The sequence below is a fragment of the Serinus canaria genome, chromosome 2, assembly GCF_022539315.1.
Source record: "Serinus canaria isolate serCan28SL12 chromosome 2, serCan2020, whole genome shotgun sequence".
NCBI classification, from domain to species: domain Eukaryota; kingdom Metazoa; phylum Chordata; class Aves; order Passeriformes; family Fringillidae; genus Serinus; species Serinus canaria.
Genome location: NC_066315.1, coordinates 140,408,398 through 140,427,673, shown reverse-complemented (window position 1 = coordinate 140,427,673; position 19,276 = coordinate 140,408,398). Strand labels below are relative to the sequence as shown.

At 44.5% G+C, this 19,276-nt stretch overlaps 1 protein-coding gene across 10 annotated transcripts in view; it reads left to right on the top strand.

The window, feature by feature from the left end:
* Nucleotides 1-3,455: 3,455 nt before the first annotated feature.
* Nucleotides 3,456-19,276, top strand: part of MTSS1 (MTSS I-BAR domain containing 1) — a 125,483-nt gene continuing 109,662 nt past the window's right edge. For 2 of the 10 annotated variants that reach the window (XM_030228411.2, XM_050971702.1), the window contains exons 1-2: nt 3,456-3,632; nt 3,774-3,910. In XM_030228411.2, coding sequence (XP_030084271.1) covers nt 3,839-3,910 — 72 coding nt within the window. In that variant the 5' untranslated portion in view covers nt 3,456-3,632; nt 3,774-3,838. The remainder of the gene's footprint in view (nt 3,633-3,773; nt 3,911-19,276) is intronic. The other 8 variants (XM_030228375.2, XM_018913828.3, XM_030228422.2 and 5 more) reach the window with 5 other exon arrangements.

Here is a 19,276-nt window from a genome sequence, read left to right as displayed (position 1 = left end):
AAAATCATATCTCTTTTTGAACTGTCAACCCCTTGAAGGAACAGCCCTTGATTCTTTCTTGATTGTAAGCTAGATGAGGCAATTTTTCCTTGGGGAATAACATTAGCTAAATTAGGAACACTGTAATTTAAAGGTGATTAAGTACCTTTTGTGATTATTGTTCTAAGACTTCAATCTGATAACACTTAAGTGCATGTGTAATCTAGTCTTCCACAGGGCTACTCTCATTCATAAGTGGGTTTAAATCCTCATAAGATCAGGACCTAAATAAGTACCACAGTTAAACCTTTTATGGCACACTGACAGAGCATGTATTTGTTCTGATTGCAATGACATTTCACACTTGTGCTTGGTGCATAAACAGTAGGATAGCTTTTTGCAATTTGGATTTTCATTTTACAGAATGAGAAAGCAAGGAACAGGAACGTGAATGGATACATTCTGGTCACAAGGCAAGTCTGCTGGAACACCTGGGAGCACACTGTAGACTCCTGACCCTCATGCATTTGTGTCCATCTTTGCTACAGCTGTACTTTGTGCCTTGGTGCTCAGCATGGGAGAAGCAGCAGGAACCATCCAGGCCAGGCAAAGTGACCAAGTCATTGCTCAACCTGCCCACTTATTTCTGGAGAATTCTTTCCTAATCATCCATCTTCTTGGGGTTTCAGTAGAATTTTTGTCAGCAGAGCAACCAATGTGTTGAAGGATGTCAGAACATGGGCTACTATTGCACCACTAACAAATTTAGGGCTGACATCTGTTGGGGGCTGCTGAGCAAGATGCACCCAGCTGACCCATTGTCAAGAAGTGCTGCTGGCATTTGTCCATGCACCAGGATATTTTACAGAATGTCATCACTTGGTAATGAAATGCTCCCTGGTAACGATGGCTCACAAACACAGAAATAGCCTTTGCCCATAATAAAGTTTTGCAAATAATGCTTGCAGGAAGTGATTTGCTATGAATCAATCAAGCAGAGCCCAGAAATAATGTGGCAGATGGTAACCCGACATTACTGCAACATCACCAAACTACTTCTTACTAGCACTTCAAACAACCATTTGGACTCAGGTCTTTAAAGAAAAATGTTCACTCTCACTCTACAGCTGGTTGAAGCTGAATTGTCACCCCACAGAAAATTCTATCCTTAGAATCAGTAAAAGGCAGGATAAAATTAAGTCTGAAATGTCCCTCAGTGCGAAAGAAAAAAATATTCTGTTATCAAGACTCTATTTTGATGCCTTCAGGCTATATGCCCTTTCTCTATTTTTAGCTATGTTAGGCTAACAAACAAATAAAAATTTTAAATATAAAATTAACACAATCTTTGTTCTAAGTGATATATACAAAGAAAATTTAATAAAATACATTTGAAAAATAAAATTCTGGAAAGAACAAATACCTTGCTGTTGGCATGTTGATTTTTTTGTCCTATGAATACAAAAGTTTGTTGAAATCATCATGTTTCCATTTTTCATGCCCTAGAACCTTCTGAGAGAAAAAATATTCTACCTGAGCAGTTTTGATTAGGTCTCTCTAGGTTGTGCCTGGGTACACTCAAGTTACAGTGGTTTAAAAAGTTACTCATCGTGAGGTGCACTTTCTTCTTTGCAAGGTAAAACCCATTATCTTACATTGTATGCCTAACTTGTTATAACTGACTGAGATTTAAAATTATTAAGTTTTCTGTTTGTACCTGCATATTCTTTCATCACTGTATGAAGACTTTTTGCAAGCCACAGAGCAGGCAGCCCTGATTAATTTACTAAAGCATCAGTGCAGTCCTTAAACAACAGCTTTACTTGCAGACAGAGATTTTCACCCTCCTCTCCCATGCGCATCCTTGCACTCTGAAACCTTTCCAGAAATGAGGTTAGCCAAGCCACTGTTTGCACTAAAACAAGGATCATCCCAGAAATGGGGTGGCTGAAGAAAGCAAAGTAGGCCACCAACTTTCCCTGCCGGATTGGTGGCTGTGAGCATGTCCCACAGGAACGCCGTCTCGCTGGTTATGCGACAGCACCTGAGAGGAGCAGTGTCGTTATCACGAGCTGCTGGGGACATTTGCTGGGCTCGTCTTTAGGAGCGAGGGTCATGCAGAGCTCCAAATGAATCGCCTGCTCAGACCCACGCTGGTCAAAGCAGAGGGAAATTGCTGCGGCAGCCTGTGCTGCCATGGCCCTGCAGGAGACAGGGCACCTGCCCAGCCTTTTCCCTCAGAGATCAGTAACACAGAGGATGCAATCCCTCATGTGCACCTGCCTAGGTACTGGCTGAAATGAAGCAAAATGCACTGGCACAGATACTGGTTCTTCTTGCGCAGAGTTTGTAAGATAAATTTTCATAATTTGAATTCCTAAATTTCTGTCTCAGCCATGGTTGTTCATGCACCACTGTGTATATGAATGGAAAGACCCTTGCACCTCTTTCAAGGCCTAAGGCTTATTCTTCTGTACATCCATGTTGCTGGTTCTACAGTAGTTTCATACTAAAACCCGTACAACACAGCCCATGCTGTTCCCTCAGTGTGGGACTTCCCTGGGGGAGCAGCAGCAGGACCTTTGGAGCTCTGCACCCCAAACCATGCGGGCAGTGCTCCATTCACACCCAGGGAGGGTCCCGGACTCTCGGTGTGTTCGATGTGAGCTGCCATGTGCCAGTGTCACACTCCTGCATGGTGCGAGCCACGGCCTGTCTGCGTGTGGAAACGGGATTTTGACCACAACGTTTTCTAAAATCTGGCAGAGTTTATGTGCCAACTGAATTACTTCAAACCCCCACGTTTTACACAACCCACTCTCACAGTCTTGCCTATCGTCTGGCATTTGTGGGAGAGGATGAATGAGCAGCCTCACAGCTGCTGCCGGCTGCGCTCCCCAGGCTGCAGCTTTGCGAGGCCTCTCAGCTCGGTATCGGGGGGCTCAGGCAGACACTTGTCACCAGAAACAGCCGAACTCGGGCCATTTCGGCAAATGTCACCAGAATAAAACAGTTTCTTCGCCGAATGCTAAACACGCAAGTCAGTGTCTGCCCTGAAGCACGGGAACAGGACCGGGTTCAGCGGAGTCCTCGGGGCCGCCCCGGCGGCAGCGGGGCGCGAACCCGCGGCCTCCGGCCCACCGGCCGCGCGAGGCCAATAGGCGGCCGCGCTGGTGACGCGGCGGGGCGGGCGGGGCGCTGGGCGCGGGGCCGGGCGGGGGCGGGCGCTGCCGCCGCGGGAGCGGCACGAGCGGGTGGAGCGGGCTGTTCCCGGAGAGGGCAGGCAGTGGGTTGGGTGCTTCGGCTGTGGTCTGGTACGCTGGGGTTGCCAGAGACCCCCTCCAGGCTGCTCCACGAGAACCAGCTTGACGCTCCATCAGTTTTTTAGACACCGATCTTTTCTCCCCTTGTTTTTTCGGGTTGCGCTTCGCCCAGCGCCGCGGGCGCCCGCTGCCCTGAGCGCTGCCGTGCCGGGAGGCGCGGGGGGCCGGGGCCGCGATGCGCAGAGATGGGGCCTGTGGCTGCTCCCGCATGGGCTCCTAGTGCCCGCTCGGTGCTGAGTGCCCGGGTGCCGGGGAGGTGCGTGTAGGAGAGAGGCGCCAGTAGCGCTGGATATTATCCCCTTGTAGAGGTGCAGGCAGACAGGGGTTCAGGTGTGTTGGGCTGTATTTTTTTTCCTCTCCTTGCCTACATCAGCTTGTTTGCCCCTTCGCCCCCTCCTTTTTTTTTTTTTTTTTTTTTTTTTTTTTTTTTTTGGGTGAGGTGGGAGCTCGGGGTGTCTGATTTTCCTCCAGCTGAGCAGTGCAGTTGCAGCGGTAGCGGTGAAATCCTGCTCCTCCTGTGAGCTCCAGCCAGGAAAATGGAGGCTGTGATAGAGAAGGAATGTAGTGCGCTCGGAGGGCTCTTCCAGACCATCATAAGCGACATGAAGGTAAGAGGCTGAGGTGTGTGGGGGAGCACAGGGGAGGGGAAGCGTCTTCCCACCTGCCCCGGAGAAACTTCGCCCCGGGCGGTGCAGCCGCATCGGGGGCTGGTGGCGGCGCGACCTCCCCGCGGCGCCGGGGGGACGCTGCCCCGGGGCTGGGTCCGCGTTCCCGCCGGCAGGACCGGCCTGGCAGAGGGGCTCCTGGCTTCACACCCAGGGTTTGTGGCTTGCGAGTTGGTTGCAGGATACTACCTGTCTCTCCCTCCTCCTTCCCTCTTTCTCTATTTGTCTTACTCAAACATGCAAGCTGTTACCTTGCACCAGGGTCAGCAATTTTCCTCTTTATTTTACAAATATTTTTATTCTCCTTTTTTTATCGCCTGGTGTGGGCTGTCAGATCGGTAGCAGAATGAATGCAGCGGGGCGGGAGCGTGGTGCGGAGGAGCCGGGCACGGAGCATGTCAGCCGTGGGGTGGGGCTCGGAAGGGCAGTGTGAGCATTTCGGTGCCGAGCTGATGGGCGCGATGGAAAAAAATCTCTGCCTGGAGATGCTCAGAAGTTGATGTGTCCCTGGAATAAAATTGCAGCTCAGTGTGGTGTTATTTTCGCGCTGTATATGCTCGTGGAGGTGGCATTTCCTTCTTTCTGTGAATGGATGCAAAGGTTTCAAGTGCGGCGGTCTCTCCACCAGCCACCAGAAACCTGAGTGTGCTGATCCCGACTCTGCCAAAAGGTCCCTTTGAGAGAGGCGCTCCCGCTCTATCCTTGGCAGCCAAGGGCACTTCTGCAGGGTTTTCTTTGGGTGAGCGGGTGCCTCCCACCCTTCTCTCGTGGAAGTAAATAGCGTAAAAGCGTTCCTGTGTTCTGCCCGTCGTGTCTCCCCCAAACCCCAGGGCTGGAGGCGCCCAGCCTCCGGCACACGGCCGTACTGCAGAATACTGCAGTGTTCCCCTGGACAAGGGCAGCTTGTCTTCCTGCCAGGGCCGACTGGGAAGGATGCAGTTGTCAGGAGATGTTGAGGGACGTGTCAGATAATGGGGACTGCCGTAATTTAAAGGCGGCAACCATGCACGCTGTGCTTTTCCCAGCTAGGGCATGGGATTTCTCTGGGTGTTTTAATTCATGCGGGGCTGGTGAGCAGCGAGGGCTGCGGGAGAAAGAGCTGCCAGGTAGTATTGGAGGACATGGTCTGCTCTGGGAGGGAGCTTGGCAGAGGTGAATGGCTTCTAGTGTATTTTTTGGGGAGGGTGAAGAAGCTGTTTGCACTAGAAGTTGTTTTTTGGCAAATGTTCATATGCACGTTCCTCTCAGCAGATCTTAGGAGACATTTAATTAAAAGCATGGCTTGTCGAGAGCAGGCAGGTTGCAGAGAGGAGGGGGAGTCTGTGTTTATCTGTCAAGACAATGCTGCAGACCTGGCAGTGGTGGTCCTCAAGCTCTCAGCCTCCTTGGATTTTTAATAATGACTGCACTTTAAAATAAAAGAAACCCCCCCAAAAGCAGGAAACGAACACAAATCCTGGAATTGTTTTAGTGATCAGTGCAGGGAACAGGCAGGAGATGTTCTGTTCCAGATGAAGTGTGGTTTTGGGTTTCATCACAGAGGGACACAGAGTATGTTTATTCTTTCCTTCTTTTCATAAGTGATGCATTTGGTTTTTCTTGCTCTTAAGCCAGTGGGCCTCTGTGTGGATTCATTTTTTTTTTTTCTTCTACACATTGCTACTTGCATGGGAATGCTGTTCATCAGAAAACATGTTGACATGAGTGTATGGAGATGGGCACAGGTGTGAATGTTTTTTTCTTAATGCTCCATAGTAGTGGAACCTGTTTTGTGAAGTGGCAATTACTGAAGGGGGAGGTTTGGAAGGAATCGCTGCAGATATTTAGCAGCATGGTGGTGGATATGGTTAAAAAAATGTGCTCATTATTTAGCATGAGTAGAACAAAGAATTTTTACCTGTAGTTCGATTTGATGCAGCTGATGCTGTACTACTGATATGCACTAGGATTCTTTGTGAATTCTGCGCAAAGGAGAGCAACAATTTCTAAGGAAAAGTAGCTATTTTTTTTGATTGTTAACCAGAACCTTTCAACTAATCATACCTTTAGTAGTAAAGTGAAAATTAGCATTTTAAGTGCTGTTTCATGTAGTCAGATCTGTGTGGGCAGGCTTCTGGCAGGATCTCGGAGATGTTGTGTAGGGGTCTGCCCACGCATCCCCAAGTGCTCTCTCCCTGCCTATTTCTCATCACAGGCTGTGATCAAGGCCCCACATGCCCTGCAGTGCTGAGGGATTTGATGCAGCATCCGCCTTTTTTTAACCAAGTGGTTCACAGGTTCTTTTATCATATGTATTGCTCTACCTTAAACTTTGTTATAAAGATGGTAGCGCTAATCAACAGCTTCATTTTTTCTGAAGTCTTGCCAGTGGATGCAGATGGGTGCTGCAGCTGAGGTGATGAAGACATAGTACATGCAGACTGATTTTTCTCTTTGTTCACAGTAACACAGAACTGGCTCAGGTGTACCTGTTGTTAATTTTGAGCTCTGCCTGGTTCCGACAAGGTTGCAGGAACTGGAATTACAATTCTGAGCAATGTGATTGTTTCTATTTGTCTCCATATACTGAGTTAGATTTGAAACTTCATATGGGCAATATATGTCATTGTGACTAACACATCACATTTTTTGACAGCAAGATTGTGTCTCACTGGCTGAGGTATCTTAAATGGCATTTAATGTTTTCTCCATAAACCCCAAATTTCTCTCCACCCTCTATCAAAAATATTTTTGTGTCTAATATTCAACAAAACCTGCTCCAAAACAGCTCAACATAACGCTAAGTGATTTTGAGAAATTATGTTACTGAGTGAATGTAAGAACAGTTAATAAACATCCCGTTTGTACTGCACATTATTGTACATCAGAGTCACAGACTATTTTGAGGTGGAAGGGGCTCACAAGGATCATTGAATCCAGCTCTTAGCAATGCACAGGACACCCCAACAGCCCCACTGTATGCTAGAGTGCTTTGTCCAAATGCTTCTTGAAATCTGTCAGGTTTGGTGCTGTGACCACTTCCCTGGGGAGCCTGTCCTAGTACCCAAACACCCCTGGGTGAAGAAACTTTTCCTGATACCCATGCTAAACCTCCCCTGACACAGTTTCATGCTGTCCCTTGGGTCCTGGCACTGGTCACCAGAGAACAGAGATGCCTCTCCACTTCCCCTCATGAGGAAGCTGTAGACTGCAGTGAGGTCACCCCTCAGTCTCCTCCAGGCTGAACAGAACATCTGGAACTTCAGTCCCCTGACAAGGGAAGTCCATTTTTTCCATGCCAAACAAGGGTCAGATTTGTTGAGTAATATGGTGGTGTACATGATGACAGGGTTGTTTGTGTCAAGTCCACAGTGGGAACTGAACTTAGCTGTTGTGCTCTAGAATTGGATTTCTGTGCTTTGAGGTTTCAGGACCTGATTAAAGAATCATAAAGGTGGGAGTGTGTGTGCCCATCCCATCCTTATTTTGATCCATTGTCACAGCCCTGATGTTTCCTATGATAATCACTAAGCATGTGGCACTTACAGTTAGTTACACTCTTATGCAAGATCTTTTCCAAAGCAATGAAAGTTTATAAAAACAAAATTAAAATGTCCCCTCGGTGGAGTAGTCCTGTGTGCTACGTGCAGATGCTGTGTGACTTGTTTTTGAATGCAGCAAATTTTCTGTAGCTCCCTGTGGGAAGGGAGTATTTGATCTGAATGGTTTGTAACTCATTTCTTGCAATTGAGAAATGAGATGCTGTAATGTGCTGTTAATTTCAGTATCTCTTCTAGTGCAAAGCAAATCATCGCAGTTAATTTTTGGGAGGGCCTGTTGCAGATGGGTTTCAAAAGAACTTGTCTTCTCATGCAGAGCAGATCTTCTTTAATGCTTCTTTTCCTTCTGAGTTGATTTTACATTCCTTTTAATCATATTGTTCTCTGCTATCCTGAAGAAAAAAAAAACACCACCTCTGAAAACATTGAAATTGGCTGTGTTTGTGGTTCATCACTTGCTTGATGGTGTTTCTTTGGCTTTTAGCATTCTCTTTATTTGTCTTGCCTCTTCTGCCAGCATGTGTTTTGACAGAGCAGGGGCTTTCTGTGTATGTACGGCACCTGACACCTGTGGGCTGGGCATGGGAGGAAGATGAGTAATGAGCAGTTGGATGAACACAGGTTGTCTGTGATTTCATTTATAGCAAGTCAGAGGATTTACTAAATTTTTATGGGTCAGGTATGTATTACCAGTTAGTCTCAGTCATCTCCCTGCATATGAGGGATGTGCGGGTATTGTCCTGAAACAGGGCTCCCAACAGTCAGGTGAGTTTTTATTATATGTGTGTGTGCATTATTTATATTTGTTTAGCTGAAAGCACAATAAAATAATCTTTTTGCTTCTGGCAGTAACCTCTACTGTGATACTCTAGAGGAGGTGCTGGGACTCTTGGACTAGGCAGTGGTGCACCTTTTCTTTCAGCTATGCAAAACTCTTGGTTGAAGCAGAAAAGAGAGACATGAACCTGTGGGCATGAGAAACATTTATGTTTTTTGCAGCCTCTTACCTGCTTTTAGAAGGTGATCCATGAGAGGCAGCATTTTAACTTGCTTTTGTAGAAGTTGGGACTGGGGTGGCCACATCAAGGATTGAGAGTTCTTTGTTAAGTAGCCCTGTTTGCTTACAAGGGATGGCCTTGTAATATTCACACAAATAATTTAAACTGAGTAAAAAGTATTTGGTGGAACAAATAGAACTGCTGAGACAGTTACTACAGCAAGAACAGCTGCAAGTTCTCAATGTGTATGTTAATCCAGGGAACAGCACACATGTACCAGAGAACCTGGGCAAATTTATTTTACCGTGACATGTCCTAGTGCAGCAGCTCTTCCCCAGCTGTGCTTTATTTGAAGCTTGAGATCTCTGTGGAAATTAGGAATGTTCAGTTGGATGATTTTAAGGGTTAGCTTCAATCCAGCTGCTAAGGATGATAACTACTGTAAGGAAAAACAAATGTGTCATGTACTGTTTAACATCTTTGTTGGTGACATTGACAGTGGGATTGAGTGTTCCTCATCAGGTTTGATGATGTCATCCAGCTGGGTGGTGCAGTCACCATGCTGGAGGGGAGCAATGCCATCCAGAGGGACTTTGACAGATTTGAGAGGTGGGGCTGTGTGAACCAGGGAGACCTTATTGCACCTTGCATACCAAAAGGGGTCTGCAAGAGAGTTGGAGAAGGACTTTTGACAAGGGCATGTAGTGACAGGACAAGGGAAGATGGCTTCAGTCAAGAGGGCAGGGTTAGATTAAATACAATAATTTTTTAACTGTGTGTTGAGAACAGATTTCCCAGAGAAGTTGTGGTTGGCTCTCCCTGGATCAGTTCAAGGGCAGATTGGAAGGAGCCCTGAGCAGCCTGGTCTAGTGGATGGGTGTCTCTGCCCATGGCAGGGTGGTTAGAGCAGATATCTGTAAGGCCCTTCCAACCCAAAGCATTTTGTGATTTTCTGTGCAGCAGACAGATGGGTCCAGGCTTGGAAGCACACGTGCCATGTTGCATGTCCCTTATACAGCAGTCTTTAGGACAAGTATCTCTTTCAAACCAAGCAAACTGGTATTTCTTCCCCTTCACAAAAAGTCTGAAACGAGTTAATTTGGAGCTTTTCTTCCCGTTTATTTTGTTCCTCAAAGGTTTTACCACCAAGGCATTTGGAGCATAGCTGGCTGCTCTGATTTCTTATCCCTCTGCCTCCCAACAACCTGCTTGCTTGGGCAGTTGGCTTGTGTACACTGAAATTCTTGCCTTTTCCAGGCAGCTGCAGTATCTTTCTGTGAACATCTTGAAGGGGGGGGGGGGGTATTGGCATGCAGCAAACGCTGAAAGATGGTGTAAGAAGAGAGCCTCTGCATGCCTGCCCAGACACTGAGGTTCAAGCAACAGGGCATAGCTGGGAACATACTTAGTCACAAGTAGTTTATTTTTTAGGGATGCATGCTTTTTTGATCCAAATACTCTTGTGTGAGTGTTAACAATTTATACAGCTGTTGAACATTTGCTACATAACCTGGCTGGCTTATCCTGTGACATACCCAGAACAAGGGTTTTTAATATCTCTTGAGAGTACTCCTTTTGAACCTGGCAGGATACCAAGAGCTGCACAATAAGGTTTGTGAGGTTCTAAGTGTGGAAGGAGTTGTGCAGTGCTGCATGAAACACAATTGACTGAACAAATGTTGGAGAACGAGAACTCCATGTAATTACGGGCTTAGTGTGGGTTAATACCTAACAGAGTGTGATATTCAGTGGAGGTTGCTGCTTCCTTCCTGAGTTCTGAGTGTGCATGAACTGAACCCAAATCTTTGTTATAAAATACCTGAGAAGCTAATTTTATTTTTTTAAATACAGAAGTTGCAAGAGGTGATGGAGTATACTTGTGAATCTGTAAACAGCCTCTTCTGTAGCATAGCAGTCTATGTGTTTTCAAAAAAACGTTCTGTAGAACATTTTTTAAGGTTCGTGGTCTACCCAAGGACCATGTGGTCTTGAAGATAAACAGGGAGCAAAATAAGAACTATATCTAAAAAAAGCTTCTTGGTCTACTTCAGAGTGTGCAAAGATGAGTACAGAGACGTTTGAGTCAGTATCATAAAGAGGCTACCCTTCAGAATAAGGTAGTCTCTTTAGGCTACATATATAGAAATGCCTTTTCCTCTTCAAGGGTACATTTTCAATTTGAAAATGATGTCTGCCTTGATACTGTAAGGTGCCAAGCTCTGCTTTGTTTGCTGGGATCTATGCTGACCTTTCAGGACATTGATTGACTTCTTCCTGCTGGGCTGCGATAGCTTGAATGCCAAGATGTTTGGAAGGATTGGAGACAAAATGTCTGGTAGCTCTGTGGCTAAGACCATAGCAGCTTTCATCTTCAAAGTGCTCTCTGTGTGACTTAGCTCCAAAGAATGGCTCCCATTTTACAGAAAGGCAAGCTATGGCTGCAGGTTTAGTGACTTCTACTCCCTCCCCCCAGGACAAGAAGAAATTGGGTGCATCTACAACATGGAGTTAATGAGGGAATGTTGTTTAAGCTCCCAGTATAATAGGTTTCTATCTCCATGTACACACTACTTTGTTTTTGCTGATTAAGACGTGTTGCTGTTCACCCCTGTGATAACCTGGTGTTTGCAGGCAGAAGAGATGACATCTAAAGCTGACTGATAATTTCTCAACAGATGTGTCCTGAACTCCTCTCCTGTAACTGAAACTACAGGACCTCTCTCAGTTTTTTGTGGAGAAGCCTGACTGGAACATCTTAACCATAAGCTGCTTGATCATGAGGAATTTGTGTCTTGTGGGGTTTTCTGTGAGCTCTGTACTTTTCACTCTTCTGGTCAACAACCATAAGTGATACGTAGTTGATTGATTTGAATTCTAGGATGCTAGCTGGAGCACAGTCATCCTTTAACAAACCATTCTTGCAGGAATGAGCTTGTGTTGTGTGTAAAATGCTGCTTATGAGTGTGTAACTAGAGACACTTGGTTGATAGTACAGAAATGTTCACATTTGTTCTCGCTCTTTCTTCCACGTAAACTGCCACCATGCTTCTCACCCGAGCATGAGATGTATTTTTTTTTTTTTTGCCACAAAAGTGACGTCTGTGCTTTGTAATTTCTCTGAAGCTGCCTGTATACAGGCATAATTTAGAATTTTTTGTTAATAAAGCTGTATTTGGGATGTCTCCTAACAGTACCATCCATGAGCAAACCGCATGAATGCTCATTGTCTGTGAGCAAACCAAGGGTCTAATTTGGAGCTTGACAGGGATTATTTATCTTCTGATGAGTAAAATAGAAAGAAAGTAGCCTGTGATAAGCATACTTGCACTTCACTGTCTGTCATGAGGCAAAGGTCAATAAGCATTAAAAACGCGGGTACCTGGCTGCTGCCTTTCTCCCAGTACTTACTTTCCTGGTCAACTCAAGTGCTTGTTAGTAGTTTGGGTCCTGGAGATTGTTATGACTGCTTGTGGGATGGAGATTGTGTTGAGTGGATGGTCAGAAAATAGGAATCCTGCTTGCTTGGAAAGAAGTGATGAGACCCCAGTGGTGTTGGTGGCATTACCAGCATAGGGCTGTTGGCTTGGGGCTGTCCTGTGTAGATATTAACTTGACTGACTGCCTCCTGATATTTTAATTATCTTCATTTTAAACCAGCTTAAATATTGTGGGTTTAGAAAATAGCTGCTGAGTATGTACAGTGGCCACTTAATGATTGAATGGATGAAAGGCGGTATTGATGAGTCTCTGAGGAGAAATCTGCTATTCAGGCTTGCAGACTTGTTCAGACCTGCAGTGAAGAATGTAGAACTAAATGCTTCCTCTGGAACACTACTTAATGTCCAGCTTTTTTCATGTGGCATGGGATAAAAGGTCTCTAGATGCTGTGGCTAGTTGTTTCCCACCACCCCCCATGTCTTTTGAATAACTTCCTACGTTTAGAGAAGGAGAGACTGTTTGTTTATGCATGATGTATTTTCTCACAGTATGAGTCTAACTTTTGTTTGCTAATTACCCAATCTTGGACTTAAACCATGAAGTGGCTTCTTTGGACCAGAGTTTCTTCATCTTATAAACCATGAAACTGAGCTGTGGACAGTACAGATTTGATGTGGTCCCTATTGACAAAGAAGGAGGCTCATGTGTTAGATTTGTAAACCAGGATGAGTTTTCACAGGTCCTTGTTGTACTAGATTGGAGTCACAACCATAGAGCAACTGGTATCCTCCACTGGGGATGTTTAAGCATGGGCTAATGCACTGCAGGCGTTATTATAATTCAAATTAAAGACTCCAGATCTCTGACAACAGAATGGTAGCAGACTTTGGTACCCTCCCCCTTTAGATGGTTAGTGAGACCTAATAAAAATGTGTGTTCTTGCAAAGTAGTGTTGCATTTCAATGCTGCTGGTAAGGGAATTGGGCATTCTTTAGAGCTCTTCAGGTGGTTTGAGAATGTAGAAAAAATGGGTATCTGTGATGGTGTTGTTTGGGTTTTATACCCCACTGGTGTGAATACCCTTTTCTGGACTTTGCTGACTGGATTTTAGTCTTGATTTTTTTCATGTCATTATCTGTTTTCTTTATTGTTCTAATGTACTATTTAAACTAAAAACTAAACAGTTTTGAAAACACTTAGTGTGTGGTTCTGTGATACATAGAAGAAATACCCAGTTAACAGGTTTTTTAATAGCATATGAGATGTCTTCAGCAGCATTTTGTTGCATAATTTTTAATGTTCTGATAATGTATTTCCTTGGAAAGCAAAGCCTGGCGTGCCTGTTTATACTATGCATGCTGAGGGAAACTAGTTTCTAATCCTGCCATTCCCTAAACAAGAGGCAGAAATAATGGAAGTAAATGTATACAAGACTGTGATTTTAATTGCCCCTGCTTTCTTTCCTGAAGGATAGTTACTGCTTAAATGACATCTTATTCTGATCTTTGATGTGCTTTTACTTTCACCTGCATGCTCTATAATTTCTAAGACCCTGAGTCTGTACCTGTCTGCTCCTCTGTTCAGTGATGTGTGTGTTCATTTCTTGCTGTGAGATCCTGTGAAGTTCATGTCTTTTGCTGCTGGTGCCTTTTCACTCCTGGCCCAGCACAAGCTAAGAGCCCCTTTTGCTGATGGAGCTAAGCTCAAACTTCCACTATGCCTGGCAATATCTTCAGCTTAGAAAGACAGATGGGACTTGGAATTCAGCTGGTCTCTTTGCTTGTCTTGTGGCGGTATTTCTGCAAGACCTCCACACAAATGTGTTACTCTTCCTGAAAGAGCTCTAGTGAAAGGAAGCTGCCTGGCCTTTCAGAGTTGGCTGTTACCTGGTCTTACAGTTGTATGGGTTGAGCAATCTGAAACTTCTTTGCTGAAGCCAAACTGATTGTTTCTTCTTCTGCACCACTGGAAAAGTGATGATGGACGGCGTCAGGTAATGCTCTTGAAATCAGTATTGGGACTTGGCTGAGTTCTCATTCTGAATATAAGAAATAGGGAGTGGATAGGGTAGATTTAGATTGGACACAAATTGATTTAATTTACAGTGAAGGCGGTGAGACAGTGGAGAATGTCACGCAGAAAAGTTGTGGATTCTCCATCACTGGAAGTGTTCATGTTCAGTCTGGATGGGGCTAGAACAACCTGATCTAGTGAAAGTTATTCCTGCTCCTGGCAGGTGGTTGGACTAGATGGTCGTTAAATGTCCCTTCTAACTTAAGCCATTCTGTGAATGTGTGTATTTGAAAACTAAAGGAGAAATGGAATAGATATTGTGTACATCTTTATGTCATTATAAAGAATGAAGTTTCTCTTGCCAGCAAAATTCCTGTTTCAGTGTGTAGAAAGATTTGAGACTTTAAATGCAGCTTAGGAACATTCATGAGACAGGCTCTTGATGCTTTTCAGAATAGAAAGAGGCAAAGCCAACAAGCAGAGTTTTTTGGATGGAGAAGAGCAATTATGAACTTCAGGCAAGATGATGCTGATTCTGTTCTCACCTTCATGTTGCAAGACCTTTTGTGACTTGTTAAGGGTCTAGGCAGTCGTGTCCGTGAGATGTGGACTTGTTTAAATGAGTGGATTGTACAGAGGAGGATGTATTAGTATTTGGTAGCAGTTTTGAACTTTTGCAGTTATGGCTGGCCAAGTGCTCTTTCACCCATTTGACTATTGATTCTTCTAGAAAATAGGAAAAACTTCCAGTGCCAAATGTTACCTGAGAAGGGAAACTGCCTGTCAACTGTTGTGTCTTCCAGTGTGTTGAGATATCTGTGACTGCAACCATTTTTTTCCTCTTTTTTTTTTCTCTTTCTTTTTTCTTTTTTTTTTCCTCCTTCCTTTTTTTTTTTTTTTTTTTTTTTTTTTTTTTTTTTTTTCCTCTCAGACTGTTACTGTTTTCCGTGTGCTCTTCCCCTCCTCTCTTTCTGGTTTTGTCTGTTAAAGGATTCTGGAAAAGTGGTAGTCTCTATGTGCAAACCATACTTGCTGAGTGCCATTTGTTATGTGTAACATCTGTGACCTTGTGTGGTGTTTAGCACAATAAAGTCTCTCTGCTACTTGGAGGTAGAGTAGTGAATGCCACAGAAATGAGACATTCATAACAATCCTGGTGATTCTGTTATCTGGTAAAATATAAAAAGAAATCTTTTGTTTCTAGCATGATTTACTTTAGAGGGGTGGGAGGACACATGCACAAGCCAAGTTAAAATTTTTGTTCCAAAACCAGTCTGTGGCATTTGGATGTGTTACTAGGGTGTGGAGCTCTGTAACACTGTTGTGTGTTTGGGATTCAACTTTTTAGCTTATCGTAGCTGAACAACAACACTGAGGTGGAGAAGTTCTAACTCCTGTAGTCTGTGCAGTTGTTTTCTTTTCCATTTCATTGAAGCCTTGCAGTTAGTCATTGTTAGTACTTTCCTGGAAGGCATGCAGCTCTTGGTTTGATAACCCTGAGATAAAAAAGGCACTGCTCTCGCCTGGTTCCTTTCTTTGTTACCTCTCTAGCTGAAACAGTCAGAATTAGATTCTGGATTTGCTTTACTGAAGAGTACTGCCCTGTCTCTTTCCCCCTGCCCCTGAAGTTTAGATGGGCTGTTGCTGTGAACAAAATTCCAGACTGTTACTGCTGCCTTTATATTTGATGTGTCAGCAAGAGCTGGTAATAGGGCTGCAAAGCCTTTCTGATAAATGAAAGCACTTAAAACAACACTGTCAAGGGTTTTTTGAAGATGAAATGAGCCTTCTATGTGGGAATTGGGGTGCAAGGAAATAAATTAATAAAGTAAGCATCTTTTTGCCTAATAGGAAAAAAAGAATCATAACTTCTTGGCAGAAAGAGTGAGAGAACATTTTAAAACTGTCAAGGCTGCTGATACTCAAGTTATAATATTAGATACAGCAATCTGGGTTCCTATTCTTGCCTTTAGATGCCATCAATAACAGTTTCAGTAAATATTCTTTGCTGCAAGTCTACCCTTCCTTTTGTGAGAAATCATTGAGTTTCTCATGTGTGTCTCTTCTCATTCCTGGTGTGGGATCACTGGCCTGAAAGGAAGGGAAAAACTATTATCCATAAATCTTTTGTAGAGTTGTGCTTTTGTAGGGGAGTTGTGCTGGTTCACCAGAATAAAAAGGCTTCCACCCAAGGCTTAAATTCTTGTTCTCAAGCTGCATCGTGGTGATAATTTTGTGCTCTTCCCTGGTGTGGTGGGCTGATCTTGGCCAGCTGCTTTTTATCTCTCCTTCCTCAGTGGGATGGCGGAGAAAATCATAAGAAAAAGCTCAATGATTGAGACAGAGACACAGAAATCACTTACTAGATATTGTCACGAGCAAACCAGACCTGAGTGGAGAAGATGAAATTTATTGCCAGTTAAAATAGTTGTGAATGGTGAGGAAGGTGGACAAAAATAGAGACATCTGCCCATGTCCGTGGGTCTGGGTGCCAGATGGGATTTCACAGAATGATGATGGCCCACCCTTTTCCCCCTGGCGGTCCGGGAGCTGTGGCTTTGGAGGGCACTGCCCAGGCCTGGCACTCCCAGACGCACTTGCTGTCCCTGGGGGAAGTTGTGTCATGTCCCCGATTGCGGCCCGGCTGCCGAGGGACAGGCGCGGGGCACCGGCTTGTTTCTCAGCCCTGAGGCAGAAAGGTGTTTTCCGCGTTTGCCCTGCCTGTGCTTGGCACAGATTAGCTGGAGCTGGGCTGTGGGATCAGGTGACTAATCACCTATAAGCCCACTAATTAAGCCATGGGGTAGGATAATGGCATGCTGCAGCTTACTGGTGACATGCTGGGCGGCAGCTGAGGAGCTCCAGGGGCCTTGGTGCAATGGAGTGTCATATGGCAGTGGGAAACACCTGTGCCGCAGAGGACAGGTCGGATTTCTTCCTTTGATGACTTAGACATTATTGGACACAAAGTTATTTTTGGGGGAAATAGTCCTTGGATTAATCCTTTAACAATTTTAAAGAAAATTATTTAAACAACCCTTACTGTAATCGATCCCTGGCTTAATCCATGAGCAGCTAAATGGGAATTTGTGACCCAGGATCCTGCAGTGGCTCTTCCCTAAGTGTGGCTGCACCTGGGGGAGGCCTCCTGCTTTCACAGATAACACCAGGTCTGAGTAACCCTGACATTTAAAAGGGGAAAAATTAGTTTCTTTATCAGCCAGCTGAAATTGGAAATTGCAGGGGGAGCAGAGGAAGCTCTGGGAGAGGCAGCATTAAAAATAGTGTGTTATTATTGTTCAGACAAGGCTTTATGTCACAAAAGCGTGTCTTGGACAAAGACGTCAAATTCCACCTGCTGTTTCTTTGTGTTTAAATTGAGAAAGTAATACATGTTGAATCAAGGATGTGTATTTTTCACCACTGTTAACATTTCTTTTGACACTGCTTTGACAACAGTGAGAACAGTTGCTTGGAGGTGAGACACAGCAGGGCTGCCGTGCTCCAGGTGGCACAGGAAGAGGTCTTGGGGAAGGAGTTGCTGCCCAGGGCACTGGCAGTTTTACACCACTGCTTTAATTCCTGCCATCTCCTTAGTTTGTCCCCACAGGCCTCACTTAGATGTCTTCCTTGCTTCCTAGCTGCTGGAGTTGGGATAAACCCCTGGTTATTTTGGTGAAATAGTGGTAGGTGTTGAGCACTTTACTGTAGGTAGGAATGAAGGGGTTTCAGTTTCAGCAGGGGTGTGGTGGTGGAAATGTTCTTTGGAAAAGCTGAAAGGAATGATGCAGTTTAGTGCGTGACTTCAAAATCTTAGGGAGAGATGAGCTTGTGGTTGTGGCTCCAGCAGGCAAAAGTGAGAGCAAATTATTTTGGAACCCAGATGAAGTACTTGCCTCTTACTTTCAGCTGAGTGTGAGATCAAGATATGGCAAATGATATAGGACTTCATATCCCTAATGTAAAACTGCTGGAAGGTTTTCTTTAAAAATGCAAAAACAAGCAAAAAAAGAACTCCAACAAACTCCACCAGCAAAGGTATTAATTCAGTGACATTAAAAACCCCCAAAAGCTCAATTTTTCTACTGTCTGAAACGAGTTCAGATGCTCTTTGCCACTATATAGGGAGCCCATGTAAACAAACTGCTTTGAATTCAACCAAACAAATACAACATACAATTAAACAAAGTGGGCTCTTAATGCTTACTTGAGCAGGCTTGGTTTGCGGAAAACAGCATTTTTATGGACAAGAACTAAATAGTTGTGAAAATGTTTGACCTCTTCAAATTTGCTTTCCAGACTGACCACAAAATAGTAAAAAGAAGGGGGTTTCTTCCTGAGCTGTGTTTTGATAGGAGTGCCTTAAGCTTGCCTGGGAAGTGGCTAAATGCAGGGCCGGTGTCAGTCTCCTGCATGCCATCAGGTGTGTTTAGCTGGATAATACACCAGGGAGATGGAAACATAATCAGGCTGCTTTGGTATCCTCTGCATGGTGGCCTGCCTTTTGCTGGAGGATCCTGTAAAGCCTTGGGCCGTGCTGCTGATTGTCAGGGCTTTCAGGGCTCCTGGCATGCCCATGCATAATGCAGTGAGAGACCCGGTTCAGAGCAGGGATTGTAGTAAGACTAAAAGGTTTAAGGAAATAGCATTTTTTGCCTCTTTTAAATAAGTGGGTTTCTTTCAATTTTAAAATGTCTGACAGTTTTTTGCTTAGCACAAAGCACTTCATATTCTAGGTCTTGCCACCCCGATACCTGCTATTTTCTCTTTCACTTTCTGTATTTGCCACTGGCTCTGTCTTTTGTAGGATATAACAAGGTTTTATTAACACCTGCTTTGCATTGTTTGGGGTCTTTACCCTTTCTTTTTTCCTTTTAGCAAAAACCCCACAAGCTTTGCTGAAAAATAGAGTACCAGTAGGCTTCCAAGCAGGTGTCTGGGAGCTGCCATGCCAGGGTGTACTGAGGAGCTGGAGTTTGTCTGACAGCTTTTGGATCAGGACCTGTTTTTGCCCTGAAAACAAACCACTGTCTCTCACGGCACTGGATTTTGGTTTACTTACAAAAATCAGACGGGTTTATAAGGGTGGATTGAGTTTGCTACAAGCAACTGCACTTTCTTGCAACCTCTTCCAGTCAGAGCTGGGGTAATGTTAGCCTTGAGGATCTGCCTTATCAGGGTTTTATTGTATTGTTGCTCTGGTAACAGCAAGTCTTATACCTTTATTAAAGGAAGCGGGGATATTTTATTTTACTCTCTAGACTCCAATCAAAGGGAAATGTTGAGGTTTCTTTCTACCACATTTTTGCTGTTAGTGGAAA